The 24,597-nt window shown below is 33.1% G+C and overlaps 2 protein-coding genes across 2 annotated transcripts in view; one reads left to right on the top strand and one right to left on the bottom strand.

The window, feature by feature from the left end:
* Window positions 1-1,792: 1,792 nt before the first annotated feature.
* Window positions 1,793-24,163, bottom strand: LOC148281852 (phospholipase A2-like). The gene is made up of 5 exons (XM_088226041.1): window positions 16,700-24,163; window positions 7,798-7,917; window positions 6,278-6,437; window positions 4,309-4,461; window positions 1,793-1,880 (listed from the first exon to the last, which is right to left on the bottom strand). Exons 2-5 carry the CDS (start codon window positions 7,808-7,810, stop codon window positions 1,793-1,795), a joined length of 414 nt encoding a protein of 137 aa, XP_088082167.1. The 5' UTR covers window positions 7,811-7,917; window positions 16,700-24,163.
* The window catches only part of LOC148281851 (uncharacterized), a 30,787-nt gene continuing 22,688 nt past the window's right edge, over window positions 16,499-24,597 (top strand). The window contains exon 1 of the mRNA XM_088226016.1: window positions 16,499-16,635. The gene's annotated coding sequence lies outside the window, so the exon portion shown is untranslated. The remainder of the gene's footprint in view (window positions 16,636-24,597) is intronic.

The raw sequence follows: 24,597 nt of genomic DNA, 5'->3' as shown, positions 1-24,597 counted from the left end.
TTCACATTAAACAATAGAAATAGACATAACCATATAGACCTAAAATCTCACGACAAAAACTGCGGAGACCATACAAACTGTTCTTCTCAATGTGTTATCCTGACCGAAAAATCTAAGATGAAATATCTGGGAATAATAATCGACCAAAATATTAAATGGAAAGAACAAATATATTCAATGTGCAAAAGACTAAGAAAATTATTCCACATATTTTAAAGCTTAGAGGTATTTTATCGACGAATCAATTAAAGACAGTTTATTATGCTCTAGTACAGTCAATCATTCAATATGCAATAGTTGGATGGGGGGGGGGGCTTATAACGCTCATCTTAGACCCTTGAAAATTCTACAAAAAAAAATCATCAAAATAATACTTTATAAACCATCCTTGTTCTCAACTACCGAACTGTTCAAAGAATTTAATGTTTTAAGAGTGGAGGATATCTACGGAAAGTGCTGTATGCTCCGGGTGCATAAGGAGAGCCTCCCATCGGACCGTATTACGGGAAGGTTGAGAACAGGATGCCTCGCTCTACCGAGAATCAAAACTACCACGGCCAAACATCATTATACTTACATAGGACGGAAGCTTTTCAATAATTTACCTCAAAATCTACGTCAAGAAATAAATTACGAAAAATTTAAGGATAAATTGAAGAAAAGCTTCTTGACATAACTCTTGACATCTTGACATTAACATTAACTGTATTTTAAAAAAAGAGATGTATGTTTAATATGTGCCCGTGTTTACAAATTTTGTGTTTTTATTTAATATATTTTTTTATATATTTTTTTTTTTAGTGTTATATTTTCTCAATTTTTAAAATTGTTTAATTTTTTATTTATTTTATTATTTTGTTTTGCATTTTATGTTTTATTTTTATGTTATTTTGTAAACTTGCCAAACACAAGAGCTAGACTCTTTTTTGGCAAGTTCAACCTTAAGTGTTTCATTTTTCTACTGAATGTATTGTTTATTTATGCTAAAATAAAGGTTTTAAAAAAAATAAAAAATAATAATAATATACATTTAATACAAAAATAAGTAACATAATGTAACATAATATACATTCAAAACAAAAAGGTAAGGTACATTGTACATGCTTCCATTTTCCATTATGTTGTATCCCAATTCAACACAGGGCTCTTGGCCTTACAGAGTTAGGGATACGTTATTTTTTTTGTAATATATATGTATTTGTATGAATGAATAAATAATATACATTCAAAACAAAAATAGGTAATATAATGCAACATAATATTCATTAAAAATAGGTATAGCATAAACGAAACGATTATGTTTTTCATAAATAAATTACTAAATTATAAATAAATATTCTGCCTATTCATTACAGATGAGCATTTCGGTTGTTTAAAAGGAATAACAGTAACAGCTAACGTTTTACAAATTAAACTGTTTCGTGAAACGGTTTTTTAAATAACAGTTAAGAGCTATGTGAGCAAACATGTGGCCACCCCGCGGTGGCCACGGCTTTGCCCACGCTTTTGTACGGGTAGGCGAACGCGCCAACCACTTCACAACGAGGCAGACGTATCTCCACTCGATTTCTTTACCATCCGAGAGCAGCCATCGAGTCAAAAACACTCATCCAGGGTTCTGGTTTTATTTCACAGTCAGAATAGTATTAATCATTATTTTGGACACAGAAATCAACTCAAAATAATGTTCGAATAAAAATCTAGCACAGCTACAAAAATAAAACAAATTTGTTTGAAAAATAAATATTTATCTCGTAAAGATGTGGCTTGTGTATAATTTATTGATTGGAACTCATTTGTATGGAGGAACATCAAACCATTGATACACTTTAGGTTGATTCTTGTCAAATTCATATTCCAAACATTTTTTCCTTAGTATCCTGAAAAAAAATGAAGAAATGATACCAGTTTCGAGACTCATCCGCATCCTCGTCAAGATATTTATTTAGATAAGACATATTCTGAGAGGGAAAAAAATATACGGGTCAATATAATTTGAAAATTTATTAACAGTGAATTACCTATAACCCTGTATTTAATATTACACGCATAGAATTAAGAATAGTCCAGAAACCGCATACGCGCATCAAACAGAAGACGACTAAACTTCTCCTTAAGGAGTAGTTTTACGTTTACGTTTATGATTACGTTTTGACCAGTTTCTTTGTAGACGTCGCGTCGCTCAGAACGCAACAACGTAACTCCCGATTTGAATTCAACTATGCCATGTTTTGTCGTTTTAAAGTGTAAAAATACTGCTGGGATCAAAAAGAAACAGGATGGGATCACATTTCATGTGTAAGTAGCAAATGCATTACTTATTTTTTAAATTATTTTTCAATCTGTCAGATTGTCAAAGAAAACAAAATGGACATTTTGTAAGTTTTGCCAGGGTAGTAAATTTTTTACTTTGTTCATCTAATGAGAGAACTAACGAAAATTGAACCTCTCGGATTAAACAAAGCCATGGTGGACATTTTACTGACATTATACATAAAGGCATCAACTATTATTTAACATGACAAAAATATCCGCTTTATGTAAATTAAAATTTGTTTGATTTTTTAAGTTCAGAGTTCGTTAATTCAATTACTATTACTAACTTATCTACTCTGTTGTGTCAATCAATGTTTCCGCGTGCACAATCAAATTCTAGAGAAATAAACAAATTACTTTTTAACAAAAAATATTATCTTACATTTGTGTCATGATTATATTTTTCGCGATCCGGCAACATTATGGAGGGTTTTTCGGACGCTTCTGGACTATTCTCGATTCTATGATTATACGTAAAGATAAAAGTGTAATAGTAAAAAAAAAGTTTTATGTTCTTGATACAAGATGGCTTGTGTGGTATTTTGAACGTAAAAGCGTGCGTAGAAAACGCATTTTTAACGCTTATTTACGTACGGAATACACGCTAACAGAGCGATCTTTTCGCGTCATCAATTCCGTTCAGGGGCCTTATGCTGGACTCATTCGTCTTTATAATCGTATGCGACTTCCGTAATTCGACGAGTGACAGCATTCTTGAATCACCCATACGAATGCAGTCGATCGAAAACCAATCGACTTTATCTCGAGTGCCGCAAAGCACTCGACATTGACAATCGATGGTTTATCGTCACTTCAGCTGTCAAACTTCTTTCTTGTAAAACGCTCGGCATTCATGTTTGAATGACGAGTAGGTATTTTTATAGTATTTAAACTTAAAATTTACAACACTGATCAATGTTACGATGATGGCGTATCAACAAATGTGCAACAAATATAACTGTACTTATTTTTAATCCATTATCAAATTAAGTTTCACTAGAAACATGATTTCAAAATTATTTTATCGCTTGCCAATGTCAAAATACGTATCTGAGATATATATTATACAATATGTTTTTAAAATCCATAAAATAAATATGAAATATTTCTAATAACATGTAGATGTGTGTTACGTCAAAGGCAAATAATAATTATCAATGTTGCAGTGTCTCAGTTAAACATTTTCTTTTATTTTTTTAATAATATTCCATACACAAAATATTCAACGGAAGAAGTCTGACAACAAACAATGAAGGTTTACGTGTGGCAGGAGACCATGAGAGCCATAGATAAATACGGATTTGTTAGTGTTGCCACTTTCTCATTCGTCTTTGTAATTAAATGAGGAACTTCAGCCCTACGGGAAATTGAATACAAAAAATGTTTTATTACGCGGGTAAAATCTAGAGCATTTAATTGTTCGGCAAAGTTTCTTGAAAATGTACAGAAAAAATAATAAAAAATATTTTGATAAAAACGCACTACTTTAAATGACGTCACTGGTTCATGTGAATCAACCTATGATCTGAGAGCTATGGAAGATTTCCGGTCTGCTTGTCGCTTCTGGACCAATGGGAAGAACTGAATGAGAATAAGCGGAAATGAACCTCTGATAATACGATATGTAAAAATTAAAAAAAAAAAAATTGACTTAGTTTAACAGTCTATTAACAAATAAAAAATTTGAAAAAAACCACTGAACTTCCTCATTGTCGGAGGGTTTTCAAGAATAGCATTATGACAGAGCAACCGAGATGCCCAATCGACTATTGTCGACTGGGTGACAAGATGTCATATCTTTCCAGCACAAGGCTCCAGAATACCAGCCCTGGACGTCCGCTGCTGACTGCTCGTCGACAGTTCGTTTCGGAACCATAGGATTTCATATTTTTTATGAATAAGTTACATCATGTACTCTACGAGTCACTTAACTGAACTGAAGACAGAGGTTTTTTAAAAATAAAAATAGGTGATCATAAATAGTCAAATTACCCTCTGGTTTTGAGACATTTAACAATTGGAAAATCGAGTCGAAAGCACTGGGTCCCGATGACATCAAAATATATAGTTCCAATATTGCTCCCCAACCCATCTTTGGATTTCTGTAAGCACCTGTGGAATTTCACGTCGCATTTGCAATTCAACCTGAAAAAAACGTGAACCCGAAAAACTTCAAATGTAAATATGTGTGTACAATGAAACAAACAAACAAACCGTCACGCCGTTTCCCCGTACGGGTAGGCAGAGAGGATAGAACGCCATATAACTCAATCTTGGCGTACATACCTCGCTTCCTCTACATTCATGCAAGCACGCCGATTATTCCTACGTTTGACATGTCCATCTTAAAGTATTTGATGGACTTGATCGTGACATGTCTTTCTCGGTCTTCCTCGTTTTCTACATCCATCAACATTCGCATCGTAGATCCTTTTAGCCGTTTTTTCGCTGTCCATTCGCTCTACATGTCCAAACCAACGCAGCACCCCTTTCTTGATTCTGTCGACAATGCATGTCTCAGCCTTGCACACTTCATGGATCTCGACATTTGTGCATCTATCATACATAATTTTACCTCACATTCGCCTGAGGGATCGAATTTCGACAGCATTTAACCTACTTTCATCATCATTTTTTCAATTCCATACTTCGCTCCCATACATCAGAGTTGACACTACTACTCCGCTGTAAACTGCTAGTTTAGCCTCCTGCGATAAACATTTGTTTGCAATTATTTTACAAATATTATAACTAACGGTGCATAGGGGACTGCATCGGTATACCAATTTCAGCGTTTTCCTGCGATTGCCTTTAGTACTTTCATCTCTGACGTTCTGAGCAGTTATTTGGTTTTTCTATTTAGTTTTTCTACTTGGTTTTAAGTATTTTTTATTTTCTCTCTATCTATCCTCGCCTCTGTTATATACACCATGATTTGGTCTGACACACGTTTTGTATATCCGAGTTATGTTTCCAATAATCATGTGTTCATTGTACTATACGACATTTCTTAGGCACCCAGATATTTACTAACTGAGATGGATATGTTCTCATCCTCACTATGGCAGCATCATCTGCATGGCATGTGATGTTAATGACCTTATCTCTCTTAGTAGATTCACTACTTTTTTTATTCTTAAAAGCGTTTATTCTGCTTGTGTATGAAAAGGTTTTAGGCGTATATATTGTTGTGCTATATTTAGTTATAAAGGCGCTAAACTTGCTTTGTTTCTTTGTTGTTCTCAATATGTGTTATTTTCTAAATGTTAATATTATTTATTTATTTATTATTTATTTATTTATTTATTTACGGACAAAGTCCATTATAAACATTACAATTAAAAGAAATTTTTACAAAGGAATAAAAAAATATAAGGAACAGAAATAAGCAGCAAAGACAGAATGTCCCGAATTGAGTTGTTGTAACTCCGGGGAACGTAATTCAACGTATTTTACTTGTAAAATACTTTGTGTTATATGATTTATAAATAAAAATAAATAAATAACGTACGACGGTGAGATGATTAGTCTTACGCTTCAGGTACCAGTCCAGGGACTATGAAATATTCTAGTGTAAAAACACCCCTTAAAATAAATATTTCATTTCAACCATGTCAGGAATCAAACCCGAGACCTCTTGCATGGTATGCAAACGCGCTGATCATTACGCCACGAGGTCGAGACACTACAATCAAAATAATAATGTTTATGTCGAGTGATGTTAGCAGGCGCTACTCAGGGGCGATTTGTGACTTGACTAAATTAAACAGTGCTACCTAATAACGAGCGTCTGAGTGATTCCGAAACATCACGAACTGGACACGTATTTCCGAGTGAAACCTAAGCACCCCGAATAGATAATGCGTAATTTACGAATATGTTCGCGCCAGCTTAATCCAGAATAATCCAGAATTCAATTTAATTTTTACGATACAAATCATTTCATATTGAAGTAACTAACTTGGTATAGAAGTCATCATTATTGAGATCATGAGCAGTGTGTCCAGCGGGAATAATATCAGGACACAAGTCGTGGGCTCTGCAGCACTTGTCTGTTTCATTAAAGACTCCCACGTCATGATAATTGAAGGCCACGTTTCCCGGACCGCACCATTTTGTTCCTGAGAACGAAACATATAATCTAATAACAAATAAACATTCAAATCGAAAAGTTTAAAACTTGAATTGAATAGTTCAAAAAATGTTGGAACCATTTTTACTTATTACGATAAAAATCATGAAACTCTAAGCATTTTCAATACTTTTGTGATCGTTTACACTGTGTAACATTCACTATTCTGCCTATATTGAAACATCCACATGTCTTCAATCTTCTGTCTGTGACTGGGAAAATATTCTGGATCTTCTTTATCCCTTAGAGAGTGATTAATTACTTAATATTTAAAGCATTAGCTTTGTGGTCAAACATTTTACTAAATGTTATTGAATATTTGTAAATATTTTCTATGTCTACCGGTACGAGACATACCCGTCTCTTCGTCAGGACACCAATTAAACCAACATGCAAAACCTACTATAAACCTTCACCATATTTGTTAAAACCAACACGACATGCATTTTAATAGGCACATGCACTGATTAGGACAAACATGCACTGATTAAATGATGAAAATATTATCTTGTTTGAGAATTCATGAAAAAAGTAGAGGGGATGGAGGGAGGGGTACGTCTCGAAGCCGGTAGACATAGAAAAGTCGGCAAGTGGTTATATACAAATATTTAATAACATTTAGATTAATTACTATTACTAAATAGTTCACATTTTAAAACACCTACTTACAATCCCAATACAATCCCCATCCATAATAATTTCGCGGTCTACGAAAAACGACTTTTTTCTAAATATTATTAAATATTTGTATTAAACCACTTACTGACTTTTCTATGTCTACCGGTTTCGAGATATACCAGTATCTTCTTCATGACACCAATTAAACCAACATGCAAACCAACATACAAACCAGCATGCAAAGCAACATGCAAAACCCACTAAACACCTTTACCAAAGTTGTTGCGCATTTGCGTATTCGTTTGCAAACACATGAATTCTCCTTATGGGCGAGTGTGCACTGTAGTTAGTTGTAGATACATTTATATAGAAGAGTTTATTAAATTGAGTAATCCGGCCGGACACTCGCAAGAAAATTAGTTTTAACAGCTCGGAACAGTCAAATATTGAATTTAATATTTTAAATAAAAATAACAAATCATTTAATTTTCTTCTAGTTTCTAATGTGTGTAAATTTAAATATTTATTTAAGTATGTATAATTAATATGTTCAACTGGAATACTTAATTTAAAATTAACGAAACGTAAAAATTTATATTGAAGCAACATATAAAATTTTCATTACATCGACCGAGTCCGCAATCCGAGAGTTTTCGTGCCTTACAGTTTATAATGAAAAAATAAATAAATATTTAAATATGTTGTTAATGTATTTTAAGATATTATCAAACCTGGAAACGTCATAATGATTCTTTCTCTGGGAGGTTCCGGTGGGTTGTCTTCATTAATTTCATTATCTTCGGGAGATTCGTAGGGAATCGGGTAGACTCCCTCATCAGAGTTCCAATCTCCTAAAATTTTATCGTTCCGTGTGTAAACGCTGTTAAAGAACCAGCAGCGTGCAACACTCGTCTGAATTAATAATGCTACCGCAATTTTGTCGGCGGACAACACTGTTATTGGCGCCATTATTTTTTGAAAATAAATTAAGAACGCAGAATTGACAGTTCGACCGGATAAAACAAAATGTATGTCTTATCTAGTTAAACAGCAAATTGTAATTTTTAAGAGAACGTTTTTATACTACTATTAATTGATAAAATCTTATTTTATGTGATTCTCAATTTAAAGAGCGATAATTTAAAATAAAAATAGTGTTCGTTTTTGATCATTTAAATAAATGTTCCTCATTAAAATAACCATAGAATTAAGAATAGTCCAGAAACCACACGCGCACATCAAACAGAAGGCGACTAAACTACTCATAAATGAGTAGGTTTACGCTTTGACCCATTAGTTTCTTGGTAGACGTCGCTCAGTACGTAACTCCTGATTTGAATTCAACTATGCCGTGTTGTGTCCTTTTAGAGTGTAGAAATACTGCTAAGATCTTAAAGAAACAGGATGGTATCACATTTCACGTGTAATTAGCAAACGAATGTTTAAGTAGCAAAAGCATTACTTTAAAATTGAATTGTTTTTCCATCTGTCAGATTGTCGAAGTAACAAAATGGAAATTTAGTTTGTGTTGCAAGGGTAGTATTTTTTTTACCCTACTTTGCTCATCTAATGAAAGAACTAATGAAAATTAGAACTCGGATTAAACAACTCTGTGGTGGACATTTGACCGACATTATCTTCAAAACATCAAATATTATTTAAAATGATATAAAAATATCCGTTTTATGTAAAATAAAATTTGTTTTATTTTTTAAGTTCAAAGTTCATTAATTCAATTACTCTTATTAAAAGACCCTTTACTTATCTACTCTGTTGTGTCAATCAATGTTTCCGAGTGCACAATAAAATTTTAGAGAAATTAACAGATTGCTTTTTTTTACCTTAAATTTGTGTTATGATTATTTTTTTCCCATTAAGCAACATTACGCGGCGATATCACGGATGCGCGCGGCAAAAGTAGGGCATGGTGGGGGGATTATTGAACACAGTCCGATGTATTCAAATATGATTCTACGCTCCTTCTGGACTATTCTTAATTCAATGAAAATAACATTATTTACATATAATTATAATATACAGAAGCAGCGTATAATCATATTTGATGTAGATCACTCCCCACTTTGCCCCACTTTCACCGCGCGCATGCGTGAAGTCACCGCGCAATGTTGCCAAATCGCGAACAATATCATCATAACACAAATGTAAGGTGATCATATTTTAAAACAAGCAATTTGTTAATTTCTGTAAAATTTTATTGTACACTCGGAAACATTGATCGACACAACATAGTACATAATTAAAGGGTCATTTAATAAGAGTAATTGAACTTTGAACAATAAAACCAATTTTATTTTACATACAGCGACTATTTTTATGTCATGTCAAATAATATTTAATGCCATTATGTTTAAAAGATATTGACGGTCAAATGTCCACCACGGCGTTGTTTAATCCGAGAAGTCCAATTCGGGGCCCATTAAATCGGCCCTCGGGGCTTCAATAAATTGGAATATTGGATACTCTTCAATATGTTTCTTCTTTGGGTGATACAGTTGTGTTGGATTTGGTCCGACGTTTCCAAAACGTTCTACAAAAATGAATAGAAATGTGCCTACTGCCGACCGCGACACGTTACAAATTACCAGTACTTAAACACATACTTTTTTCTAAAAAACATTCAGTTTACCCTGAAGATGGCTCCTGCAATGGTAGCCGAAACGTCGGAACAAATCCAACACATACGGTATCACCCAAAAAATAAACATATTGATAACAGTGACTGAAAACTTTCGCACCGATTGGATACTCTTCTTTATAAATTGGAATATTGAATTATTTCAGCCCTTTGGGCTTTGAGTATTTTTAGTTCGGAGCGATTGTTATAATGGAAGAATCTGTCACTTAAAATAATGCTACCAGGACAACAAAAAATATTCCGACTTGTTTTGGGTGTTGTGATGTTGACAGCTTCATTGTACAAAAAAGCGGCCATTGGAATACGTGTCACCATTATTGTGAGCCTGCATTTTATATTTTAATATTTCGATTGTGTATTATGTAACAGAAAAACGTATTTTTTATTTACCTGCGCAAAGTTTGACAAACCCAGTGAGTGCCAAATTATTATAATTTTGTACGTTGTCTAACTGTCAAATAATTAAATATCTATTCGTCTAGAATACAAGCATGATAGGTAAAACCGCATGGTGCATTAATCGCCGACATTAAGCTTATTATCTTAAAGGTAGGTACCGGACGAAGTAAATAAACGCAATTTAGCGGAATACTAATGAATAAATTGCATCCATTAGATTATTTGGAAGACTTGAATAAGTATCGTCATAAAGTACCTACGGCCATTTTAACTATCTTCACATCGTTAAATTTTATCATTCACAACAAATAATTTATATTTTTACCCAGGTATTGCGAAAATTAGTTTCGATTTTGACTTGTAGGGATATTTATGACGTCAATAGATTAAAATTGCTTTTGGTAGAGACACGATAGTAATGGGCAATTATTATGGATTTTTTTATTAGCTAATAAATTAATCTAAAAAAATCACAAGTCGATCGGTACTATTCTTATTAAAATTAGTTAAGAAATAAGGGATATATAAAGGATTAAATTCTAGTAATTTGAATGGGGCCAAAAACAAACAATTCGTGACGTCATCACGTATGACGTCTTCGGATGTTTTGTGACGTCATCGGATTTTTTTTCATCAATGACTCTCGATTTTATAAAGTATTGTAGATTGCTTCATTTTTCTATGCGTCGTTTGTTTACATTTACGGCGTCCCGTCACTTATCAAACGCAACGATTTGTGATTTATAATTTTCATTATAAATTGATAATGAGGAAGTTCAGTGGTTTTTAAAAAAAAAAATATTTGTTAATAGACTGTTAAACTGAGCCAATTTTTTTTTTAAAATTATTATATATCGTATTATCGGCGCTACGATTTTTCAAAGTTTTGTATTTCTGAAATAACTCCGCGTGTGACGTCAGAGGTTCATTTCCGCTTATTCTCATTCAGTTCTTCCCATTGGTCCAAAAGCGACAAGCATACCGGAAATCTTCCATAGCTCTCAGATCATAGGTCAATTCACATGAACCAGTGACGTCATTTAAAGTAGTGCGTTTTTATCAAAATATTTTTTATTATTTTTTCTGTACATTTTCAAGAAACTTTGCAGTACAATTTAATGCTCTAATTTTTACTCCACGTAAAAAAACATTTTTTGTATCCAATTTCCCGTAGGGCTGAAGTTCCTCATTTAATTTATCATTATCATAATACATTAATGTTTAAAAGAAGTTGAAAACCATAAAATAATAAAATAAATATTCGAGATGTAAGATGAAATCTGTTTTCACTTTCATCTGTCAGTGCCTGAAACTGGAGTGGGTAAAGGGGGGGGGGGCTTAAGATAATATGCATAGACCTATCTGTGGCCTGTGGCATTACCAACATTAAAATGAATGCATTACTCGTGAACTTCTGTGACTAAATTTATTACCAACCTACGAAACGATCGTTTTCGAAAGACCTTATTTTCGAAACGAAAATAATGCATGAAAATATTCATCATATAAACACTAGGAGAATCTTTAAAAAATGTCTTATTTGTAGAGTAGGTTAAATCCGATATTCCTCCCGAGTGATAATACCCTATTCTAGTTATAAGAATAATTTTCAAAGAAACACAGTATTTTTTACTATATGTATAATAATAATTATATACATGTTTAAGAAGGTTGAATGTATAAAAATCAATAAGAAAGTTCAGTGTTTTTTTTTTAATTTTAAGTTTTATAAACATTTTTAAGTATTGTATTATCAGCACTTTGATTTTTTAAAGTTCTGTATTTCTGAAATTACTCCACGTGTGACGCCCTAAATCGTATTCCGCTTCTTCTTGGTCAGTTCTGCATATTAGTCTGTTAACGGCAAGTTAACCGGAAATCTTCCACAACTCTTTTACCATCGGTTGATAATTTAATGATCTAATTTTTACAGCGCGTAAGAAAACATTTTGTATCCGATTTCCTGTAAGTAAGCTTTTTTGCTTTCTCTGTACTAAATAAGTATTTGGGGGTATTAGAAGCAAATTTAGAAATCTCCTCCAAAAACGGAAAATTAATTATTGATGCCAAAAAACCTATACATAAAAACCTACCTACCTGAATAATAGCGTGATTCAAAACCATCTCTAAATCTTGCAAAACCGATTTTAATTATACTACTTCACACCGCAAACTTAGCATTCTCCATTTAGTTTGTGAAGCATAATTGGAAATCTCACAATCCTTTTTCCAAAAGTTTTTGCAAATATCTCAGTAACTCCTTCAATGAAGAATTTTAAGTTTGCTTCCAAATATAAAAAAAGCTTTGTTTTTAACAACCTTTTTTCTGTTTTTGTCTGTTTCGAAGCTACACCGGCTTCGTTATCAAGATAAAATAAAATAATGAATCTGATGAAGAAGCTTCCCAGATAGCAGTGAAGCTTGGTACAAACTTGATTTAAGATTGATCGAAGGTTGAAAAGAAAAGTTTGACGCAACAAGTTTTTCTCAAAAGTTGCTGGAATATTGTTATATCAAATTTGAAGAGACAAGTTTTGACAAAACTTGCTGGAATCTTGCTGTGTCAAGAATGGTATTTCAAAATACGAAAGTCAAATAGTGATGATCAACACATTGCCATATACATAAAAATATGGAGAGTGTAACGGACGGTTAAATATGAGAATGAAATGCAATAATATAGTTAGGGCCCCCGGTATCTGTAGGCTAAATGTTGGACCCACAATAAAGGATGAATATTCCACTTTCGGGTCTGACTTTAGCGATACCGGGGTACTATAGAGCAGGAATTTGTGTTACAGGCCCTAAAAAGGGCCTGAATCTAGACGTTTGACCCGTTATTGCCCTAACATGCATTTGTATAAAGACTAAGGACTGCCTTAAAAAAGGCATTTTGTAATTGATGTGGCGCGTGCGGCGGCTCCCAGCGAAGTGACCGGGCCGAGCGCCGGCACCTCCCTATATGCACTTTGGGGGAGGCGCGCCGGCCGGGTATAGTGGGAGCGGTATTTCCCCCCCCACTCCCGTATTGGCCTAACGCCGGTTCGGACGCAGGTAGCGGGAGCCCGCAACACGCCCTATATAATGTGTACATTTAAAACAATAAACATTGAGTTCGCCTCGAGACATCAAGTTAGTCTGATCGTTTCATTTCGTCACCCCGCCCGACCTCCCGCTCTACTACTGGATCTACACCTTGGACTTGACCATCGCTTCACCCCAGGACTACGAACCAGTATCTTCCACCGACCTACGCAGTGACACCGGACTTGAGAGGAATTTCGATACTTCATAACTTTCGGGATTTACGACCCCGAGAGCGACGACGGCAGCGAGACACGGCCAACACCTACCCCTTGCTACAGGATTGTGGAATACAGTCCAAACTGTTACTTGTACAGTACAGAGAGAATTGCTTTTTTATTTTATTTTTATTTAAATTGTTATATTTGATCCCAGGACTTTTCTACCAGACCGTTTTTTTTGCACCACAACAGGCCGTGAGGCCCAATTACAGTGGTGAATTACAGCACGGTACACCCAGTCTTAAGAAAAATCGCATTTATTTTTTATGTTCTCACCAGGAATCGAACCCAGAACCTTGCATGTGTGAGCCAAATGTCTTAACCACTACACCACCAAGGCCGCTGAATTAAATTAGTGCATGACAAATATCCAAAAAAGTGGTTAATTCCAAACAACATTCAGATTGGCAATACTATCGAAGTCATAGAAAAATCATACATTTCACCGTTTTTGTCCGTGGGTTTCATGCAGCGTTGCCAGATCTACCGATTTTTCGGTAGATCTACCAATTTTGGGAGCAATCTACCGATCTACCGAATTCGATTGAAATTCTACCGATTTTTATACACTTCCTTGTTTTTTCTACAGAACAAAATTTCAATGCTATTTGCATTGAGATTGCGTTTTATTTAAACGAATTCATATTATAATAATTTATTGCTTGTTTGCTCACTTCGATTGCCATCAGTTGTTTATTTAAAAAACTGCTTATCTATCGTACATAAGTATACAATTAATGATATACTTACTATGGAATAATATGGTAAAATAAATCATGGCATAGAATTTCATGACATTATTGAAAAATGTTAATATGTCTATTTTATGAAGTGAAATGTAGAGGGATCACTTTTCATATTGAAAATAATATAAATGGTTTTATCTTCAGTTAAATATCTATTTAAATTTAGTTGATCATTGTTTTAATAATTTGTGCACACTGCATGCAGTACTTCAGCAGTTAGCAGTTTTTATTAGGTTTAAGTTGCACTGAAAGAATCTTAAAACGTTAGTTATTTCTTTGTTTGACAATAAAAATACTATGTATTTTAGTAAAATTGTGTCATTCATTCAGTAAAATAATATTTTCAATTTTAATCTATGTACAATATTATTCTTTTTTATAAGAATCAACTCAAATATTCCTTTTCTTAAATGAATATTTGAGCATTGAACTGAAATATTGTAATTTACATTTTTTTGTAAGAAAAAGAAGACATTATAAATCACTATATTTTGGTGATTCACTTATTGCAGTCCTTTTGGTTTTCAATTGTTCATTTACCAAGCGTTTTCAACTATTTAAAGCAACGGCCTTAGGCAAAACGGCGCTTTAATTTCGAACAACTGTCAAATTTATTTTTGCCCCCCTCCTCCCCTTCTACCCCCTCTCCAGAATCTACCGAAATCTACCGATTTATTTTTCTGAATCTACCTTTTTTCGCTTGATCGGGTCTGGCAACGCTGGTTTCATGTCATTTTTAATGCGGGGTTCTTTAATTACGCATTTATCATTGGACGTTTTTCCGGCGATTTTAAAACTTTTAATATTGTCGAAGTGCTAATACTCAATTTAAAGGATAAACTATTGATATGCCACTGAGGAAAAAACAATAAAAATGAATTTTTGTTGCACTGTCACTCGACAAAACCGTCTTGTCAAGAGCTCTTTAAAAGTAAGTATGATATTATCTCATACACTGCATAGTGCTTACAATAGTTTAAACTGATTAATTATTAAATATCACAAACATTTTACTATTATTGAATTGAATTGATTGAATTATGTTTTATTTACAGGACGAAAAGGCTGTTGATAATATATCGATATAATAAACCAATAGTTTAACCCCAGAGGCTCTTATACTTCACAAAAGTTAACAGATGGAAGAGTTGAGGAAATGAAGACGTTTAAACATAGGCAGAACGCCTTATGTTACACAAATTGTAAAGTGGCCACTTCAACTAGCCAATGACAATACATATGCCCAGTAAATACCTAGACTTCCATATTTCCTTCCCAAAATGTTTTCCCTCTTTTGCAACAAATTTTGATTTGAATATCGGATGCTTTTTATCATGAGAAATCCCGCTAGTCGAAAAGCTAGTAAGTCATAAAACAGTTTTATTTATTTGTTTCAGAGTTGAGAGACAAAATAATGCACCGGACTCTGATCTCCAGTCAATTGACATGAATTATTTGACATCACATCATCTGACATCACATCATCTGATTTTCTTGGCAAAAATAGCCGGTAATTTTTATTATTTATTCAAAATAAATATACAGAGTAATAATAACAAGATATTTTATTTAATATTAATATTTTTAAGAAGCCTCGTGTTTTCTCTTGTTTCGTTTTTTTTGTTTTTTTTCTGTTTTTTTTTTTGTTTTTTTTTGTATTTTTTGTTTGTGTGTTTTTGTTTTTTTTTCGCTAAATAAATCCGAACTTGCATGATGTTTGTTTTTTACAAACATCATGCAAGTTTGTTGGATGGTAACTAGGAAGTTTGCTTTAAACTTGCCTCAAGTTTACAGATTTGCAATCTCAAACTTGGGTCAAGCTTGAACTCTTGATACTTCAAACTTAATACAAGTTTGAGGCAAGTTTAAATTGCTATCGGGGTTGCGTAGCTTTGAAACCGGTAAGTAAAAAAAATAAGTGGTTAAAAATAAAGTTATTTCATATTTATTTTACGATATATTTGAACATATCTAGTTAAATAAATGGAGATTAATATCATAGAAATAAAATATAAATTTAGTCATTATTTTTGATACATTAAAACATGCTTTCAGTTTCGTAGAATTAGGAACCACATAAACAATATTTCAGCTTTAGAATTTATAGTACCTTTTATTTGATTGATAATATGCATATTAAAAAGGCAGCGGAACATAATAAAATATTATTTATTGTAAATATATTATCGTAATGTATGTAGGTACGAAGAACTATAAGTAAGAACTTTTACAGATTTTTTTTAGAAACGATGGTAGCCTAGTATACATATTTATTTATGGCAACTCTAAATCGACGCTGCTGCCTTCTCCCGCGTCCGCCATGTTTATTTCCGAATGTGATTTGCTAGCTTCGTGACGTGATCTGTTAACTAAACATTTTATTTACACTACCACTGAAAATTGAGAATTCAAGGGATTAATTCATCATTCAGACACATCTTATACATGAAAAAGTTGTGAAAGGTGAGTTCTTCATAAGGAAACTTACGAAAAACTAGGATTAATTAAGTTATAAGCCGACCCTCACCTTCCACACCTGACAAGATGGTTCCAGCGCTGTTGGCCGTGTAATTGTTTTGTATGGCGCTTCGTGGACGAATTACTCAGTTGTTTTACAAAGTAGGTGGATTTGTTTTCCCCTCACAAGTACGTATATATTTTACTTAAAAATATCTACTCCCTAATCAGTGAGGCGGTGTAGATTTTGCTATTTTAGTTTCACTATCAAAATGGCGTTACGTATGACGCCTTAGCAATGTTATGAAATTGTAATAATACTCAACCACTCAACTTCACTATTCAGTGTTATTGAAAATGTATTTGAACTTTGTTTTTTGTCCTTAATCCTTTTATTTTACCAAATACCCATAACAAGCGTTATTTTTAGTGAAATTCCGATTTTCTGTCTGATAAATGCCGGCTCCGAAAAATCACAAGTATCTTTATTGTTCGTATATTATCATATTTTAAAGAATATTCTAAGATGACATCGGTTGCAGTTGTTTTTTTTATATCATCATTTACTCTTATATATGTGACTTATTAAATATATTTGACAATTAATTTATTTACACTTTTTGTCAATGTCCCTTATAAAATAAAAATGGCGCTGACCTCTAAATATATATACAATCAAATATTGTTCCTCTCCTTTTGTGATAAATATGTACGAAATTGATGTGTATAATGGTTGTATTTTATGAAATAAGCTGGCCTATGTATGTATCATTCTTAAAGTGTATCATTGTTGTTTATTTAATCCAATTAAATAATTAGAAAAATACATTTCTACCATACATTCACGGAGACTGGACCGCTGTGCACGTGCAAACCACGAGCCCACTGCAGGATATCGCATTATTATTATTATTATAGATAACTTGTATAGCGCCATTTTCGTAATATAATGATTAAGGGCGCTTTACATAGTGATTCTATTGTTAAATAAATTTAATTGAAGCTTTTAAATTTGTAATTCAATCAAAACAATTTATTTTGTTGTCACATGCTACGGATTTATTCTAATGATTTAGAGAACAAGTGGGTTTTAAGTTTTTTCCGAAACATCACTTCACTTTCACAGCCTCGCACCTCTGCTGGGAGAGAATTCCATGCCATAGGGCATGCGACCGGAAATGCGCATTCACCAAATTAGTGCGCTGTTTGCGTAGAGGTATAATAACCTTTCCTCTCGCCGTAGACGTAGCTGATCTAAGCGTGAGACGCCTGTCAGCTAGTTCATTTGGAATGCATGGTTCCCTTAGATATTCCGGAGCAGAGTTGTGCAGTGACTTATACATAAGCCAACAGAGTTCGTATTCGACCCTCTGTGGAAAACGTAGCCAGTGTAGTTCCCGAAGTAGTGGAGTGATATGACTGAACTTAGATATTCAGAAAATAAGTCTCGCTGCAGCATTCAATACAGTATTGGCCCATTTCCCACCATGACAAAAATCTACACGATAAAATACAATACGGTAGATCGATAGTTATTGTTTTACAATTATTTGTTTATTTAATGCCTGGCAAACGCAATAACCAGTACATCATGAGACCGACTAATCTCCAGTCGATTTCCTTTTGCAGGATTTTTACCTGCGAGTACTTTCTAAATTTAAATAATGACTTCGATAAAATTATCATTAAAATCTCTTTTGTTAAGTTTTACTTTATTTGAATCAGTTTGTGGTCCTGCGGCTAGTGTTGCGGACTCACAAATCAGAGGTCCGAGGTTCGAACCCCACTCTACCTCAACTTGATTTCCATTTTCTAATAGTGAGTTATTTACAACTTGTTAAAAATGGTCACCAAAATTGAAATATTAGGGTAAATTATCTTCGTTGGCGATCACTACAGCGAAAGCATCTCGGTCCTGCGCTACTCCGAGGCCAGGACAACTTCTTGTTGGATGTACTCGCCATAGTGTTTTTTGGGAATAGATGACCAGAGTGGTTTCCCGTTGCCTTCTCTGGTGGATTTTTTCTGTCGGGGTTACCTTCCCTTAGCTGGTTGGTTCTGGTTTGGAGGCGCCAGAAACTCACCTTTCATCCTCTCGTTATCTGCTGTGATCATTCTGTTATGCCCATTGCCCAGGGTTCGCTAACAAGTTGGACTAGTCGGTAGTGTTGCCGGTGAATGCAACTGGGCATTCGCATCATTTAATAGAATCACACCCTCCAGCAAGATGTGACTCAATGCAACCCTACTGACGGATTGAACCCCAATTAAACCATGAATTAAAAAAACACTAATATATATTTTAAAAAATTTAATGTATTAACCGAGGTGTTTTTACTGATATTTTCATTAAAATCATTAACTATGGAGTTTTATAAAAAAAACGAAAAACATAAACATTATCAAATTTAAATAGGTACAAACGAATCTAATAAAATATTTTTAATTGAATCGGCATTCACTTCGTAACACTTCATTATAAATTATTATGAAAATAAAACTTTGTTATCAGTGTTACACAATTTTATTATATTAGTTTTATATCACCCGTCGATGGGAGGAGTGCTCTCCCGAAACTATAGTTGTTTTCTTGTAAAAGAATAAAATTGTGTAACACTGATAACAACTTTTATTTTCATAATAATGAATCTAATAAATGCCAATCCACTAGAATTTTAGATGATATGTGTGAAATAGGCTATTGTCTGTTGGATATCATGCGGCTGGTTTCTTTATTTGGGAATTCTTGTAATAATGAACAGACTTTAAAGCCGGCCATACACATAACGTTTTACCTGACAAGTATATCTGTTCAGATAAATATTACGAGTAATTTTTTTTTATTTTAATGAAAACACAATATGCAATTCATTATAGCACAATATTATTTTTTTATGTTCAGACTTCTCAAGACAAAATTTTGTGTTAAGTCTTGACTCTCTTGTATACTAAAAAGACAAATCAATATACGAAATACATAACAAAAATTTATACATGTCAAAAAATACAAGACAGAACAAAAAACAATATAGAAGTTATTTAATAATACACGGTGTAGCAAAGTTAAGTAATTCAGTTTAGTAATTAATTTTGATAGTAAAAATATAAATAAAATAAAAATAGTGACACATTTAAATGTTACAATGTATAATTTAATAAACATCAATAGTTAAAATACAAATTATTAGCAATCAATATTAAATTTTTTCCAAGGTGATATACATACATAAAAATAAAGGTAATAATGAAGACAGCGTCTATACTATAAATTTATTCCCGGAGCAATATTATACGGTGGTCTCCCCCACTCGACAAAATCAAATTATGAATGTACATCTTGAATCGGGTTGTGGTCCCGTGGCTAGTGTTGCGGACTCACGGATCAGAGATCCGAGGTTCGAACCCGACTCGACCCCATCTTGATTTCCATTTTCTAATAGTGAGTTATTTACAACTCGTCGAAATTAGCCACCAAAATTGAAAAATTTGGGTAAATTAAACATAGACTTTGTTTTGGAGAACTTATTATGTTCATCCAAGACGTTGAACACTCTTCGAGCCTTATACAAAAAGTGTCTCCGAGCAAACATCAAGTCATTTAGGTTATGCGAAAACCTTGTACGGACATTCTGTTGGGACCTCTTTCAATAGTTGCCAGACCAGAAATTTTTCGGATATCAAGTACCTTTAATAATTGAAATAATGGCTCAGGCGGGTATGTTGGATGACACCGAAACAAGACTGAGGATTAGCTTCTGCGTCTTAACTAGGGGGTTCATGACACTTTTCGAACAATCTCCCCAGCCTTAGGTTGCCACTGATTGGAAAAGTTCAAAGTAGACATTTTTGAGAGCGCCAACGTCTAGGATGTTTCTGAGTGAGCTAAAGACATAAAAATTCGTCATTCTTTATTCGGTCTGTTCCTGGAGATGCCCAACATTTGTCTTTCCATAGACCGCTGAGTGCTTTTAATTTTGTTTACACTCCTGTCAGTGAGTGACGTGGTTTCAAGACCGATTGTACACTTCAACTTTTAAAATTGTTTGGGATTTTCATAATACATAATTATTATTTTCTTAATGAGGAATATTAGTGCTACCCAAAATCGTATTTCAAAAATATTTTCTCTGGTATAAATATATACCAAATAAATATGTATGTGAAATAATTAAAATACAAACATTTAATTGTACGGTGAAAAACATTCCTATGTCATAATACACAAGTTAGTTAAAAAATCCTCTGATTTGAAAAAAGTGAGGAGATAAAAATAATGCGGGGATATTTCAAAATATTTTGCCTTATGGTATAATATTTTATGTTCAGTATATAAAAAAATCCTCTGATTTTATATAACAATCAGGAACTTCAGCCCTACGGAAAATTGGATACAAAAATGTTTTCTTGCGCATGGTGAAAAATAGACCATTAAATTGTACGGTAAAATTTCTTAAAAATAGACAAAAAAATATATGTATATTTCAATAAAAACGCACTACTTTGAATGACGTCACTGGTTCATATGAACCATCCAATGATATGAGGAGCTTTGAAGGATATCCGGTTTGCTCACCGTAAACGAACCAATCGGAAGAACTGTCATAGAACGACCTCTGACGCCACACGCGGAGTTATTTCAGAAATACAAAACTTTCAAAAAATCATAGCGCTGATAATACGATATATAAAAATACTAAAAAAAAATTGACAATTAAAAAAAGACACTGAACTTCCTTATTGGGAGAAAAAGTGACAAGTTGAAAATGAAGTAAGGATATTTTTAAATATTTTTTTTGCTTTATGGTATGACCTTTTTTTATAAAACTCTTTTCTCGAAAAAAAAAAACAGAATAATAGTGAGTCCAGATAAACCGCCTTCGAAGCAATTTGTTATCAGGTGCTCAAACGTATGTTCAATATTTTACTTTAAAAATCTGTATAAAACCGAATGCAAATAGATAAATATACTTAAATTTGTTGCAACAGAGAGGGAAAAAAAATTTTTGAGAAGGGATTATGGGAGTATACTCTAGTAAAAAATAAATTATCTACCTGGTGCTCATCCAATAATCTACATCTCAACTTAAACAAGTGCAAGGTTATGAGATTTTTTCGTCTGGAAAATCCAATCACATACGACTACTCATTGAACGATGAAATATTATCATCTGTGTCTAGTATAAGAGATTTAGGTATTATACTTGACACTAAACTTTCTTTTACAATTCATATTGAACATGTTATCAATAAATACTTAAAACTCCTTGGATTTATTAACAGAAACACAACTGACTTAAAAAATATCAATACCCTTAAAGCTCTCTTCTGTTCTCTAGTTCGCCCGCACCTAGAGTATTCCTCTGTTATCTGGTCTCCATATTATGATGTTCACATCAAGAATATTGAATCAGAACATCGATTTTTGAGAAAGATAGGCTGGAGGTTGGGCTTATCGAGAGACCAATATACGTATAATGAGTTAGAAACTAGCTTAATTAAATATATCTTCTCCTTAAGACTGTCAAAATAAATCCGACCTTCTAGTCCTATTTAAAATTCTCAACTCACTCTTTGATGCGCCTGAACTACAGAGCTCAAAAAAATTAAATATCCCAACTAGAAACCCCTGACAAAACTTACTCTTTCATACAGATAACCATAGAACTAACTATGGTTTTCATTACCCTATGCCCAGAATTCTTAGGCCTGCCAACAAACATCCCAGTCTTGATTTCTTTGATAGCAAGTTGTGTTCTTTCAATTATAAACACCTCTCTCCCACTTCCACTCCCACCAAGTCTACTATACACCATTGTGTCTGTCTACTTTTTTATAATAATTTTCTATGTATAAATATGGCCTTAAAAATGTCCATTGGGCATATATATAAATAAATAAATGTAGTGGGCGAATCGTGAGTCATTAAAACCATATTATGACAATTTCAATGCATGACTTTTCTATTTGTAGCATTCATAGAGGAGGATAAAAAAATGTATTTTAGTGGGTAACTCGCAAATGCTGATTTTGAAATTACCTAGTTCTAGTAATTACCCTGCGATATAAAAAATATAGACATGTCGACTATCTGGGTACGGATAGCAAAATATACATTTAAGGTATGATGTGCTCTTATATTCTTTGATCATATTTTTTTTTTAAATTTAGGTTTAATTGAACCGTTAACGGAAATAAATCCTTAAAAAATGATTGTAGTATAAAAATAAAATGGAAACAAAATGTTTTGGCTTTTTTATGCGCTACAGTAATACAAATACAACATTGAACTTCCACACTAAAGATATTATCCGTATCAGTTTGTCAATATAATTAACTCAGCATTCAATATTGATATTTGCATTAGTTGTCTTTGTCAGAAACATGGTACCAAAGTACCAATCATGGTTACAGAAAAATAATTCATACAAAAATTTAAATTCTTCTGCGGAATATTTGAGTTTACTGTATTGACAAATATAGACAAATCTTTTGCGGTCTTCGCTATACTCTGAAAGGCTCAAACATTGAATTGTAATATTATTTTATGTACCTTAATTAACATAACACAATTCTTCTTCCAAGTCGGTCCCTCAATGCTGAGGATCGTGATCACCATGAACCCTTCTGATTAGTCTGTTCCACTCCAGTCTGTCCTCAGCCTGACGTACTGACTCATCAAATTTTGCCCCCGTAGCCACCTTTATTTGGTCAGTCCATCTATATGGGATTCTACCCCGGCTTCTCCCACCTTCAACTCGGCCAGACATTATTGCCTTTTCACAGTAACACAATTGATAGTAAATAAAACAGTCATATTTTTATGGTGCATCTATACACTTGTATTATTTGTCTCGGCGGAGCCTTTGATCTTTGACCATTAGAATATCGTCATATTTATGAAGATGGTGTGTCTTTAGTAATTTTTACGGTTAGATTTTTTCACTATTAGGGTTAGATTTTTCACAATTAGGGTTAGATTTTTCACAATTAGGGTTAATTATTTTTTTTAAAATTAATGTGTTATGCTATTCTACGATTTACAAATGTTTCCATTTTGTGGCCGTGTTGAGTTAGTCATAAGTCAAGAACAAAGCTGAATGTGGAGAACGAAACTACAGAACCGGTCCAAAAAGATTTGTACATGCTCATAATATTGTTGAACAAAGCAAAGCACACTACTACAAATTTTATCGATTGTATTTTCATACTAATAAAGATAATATGGTGATTGAGCAGTTTGATTGGTAAAAAGTCAAAAATTAGTTAATAAAAATCAATTGTGTTCTAGGAAAATGCATTTACATATACTAAATCGGAGTGTATTTAAATATTTATGAAATATGTACAGGGTTTAATTTTATCTTTTCTCGATTATCGTAGTTTAGTTTTAATATGTAAAGGTTAAGGTTTCAATGTTCGTCTTCATATCAAAGAAGACGTAAAAAATCTCTTAACTGTATATTTAAGTCATTTTTACCATTTTATGACTTACGCCCTTTTTCCCGCTCACGGAAGATATATGCGGACGTATGAAATTCTATAGGAAATAATAAAAATAAATTCTATAAACAGATAATGACATTGAAATAACACATTCTATACACTTTTAAACACTAAAAGTACTAAAATGCTGTAAATGAATCCAATAGATATTAAACTTAGGATAGGATAGGTAGATAGATTTTAAACCTTGAATTAGTCATGAATTTTTAAATTACGTATTATGATTAAAAACATTAAATTTGTTAAAACTTAACGATGGAAGAAAAATTATAGATTTATTAAACTTATTTGAAATTATAAATTCAATATTGGATTGCCCGGAACTGTTATCTCTCTTCAACTTCAGGGTGCCTGGAAAAATTACTAGACAGGTACCACCGTTTTACAGCAACAATTCACGGACAGTGTATACTTGTAATGCCGTATTAAATAGACTCCAGGAACTCGGCAATAGTTATTCCGATG

This window comes from Micrasema longulum, unplaced genomic scaffold, assembly GCF_059751315.1.
Source record: "Micrasema longulum isolate JH-2025_06_02 unplaced genomic scaffold, ASM5975131v1 h1tg000403l, whole genome shotgun sequence".
Taxonomy (NCBI): Eukaryota; Metazoa; Arthropoda; class Insecta; order Trichoptera; family Brachycentridae; genus Micrasema; species Micrasema longulum.
This window is presented reverse-complemented; position numbering and strand designations above follow the sequence as displayed.

Coding starts and splice junctions, on each gene's coding strand:
- LOC148281852 (XM_088226041.1), bottom strand. Junction 4,462..6,277: donor AATGATGACTTCTATACCAA/GTTAGTTACTTC, acceptor CGTTTTTTTCAG/GTTGAATTGCAAATGCGACG. Junction 1,881..4,308: donor AAATGTCTCAAAACCAGAGG/GTAATTTGACTA, acceptor ATTTTTTTTCAG/GATACTAAGGAAAAAATGTT.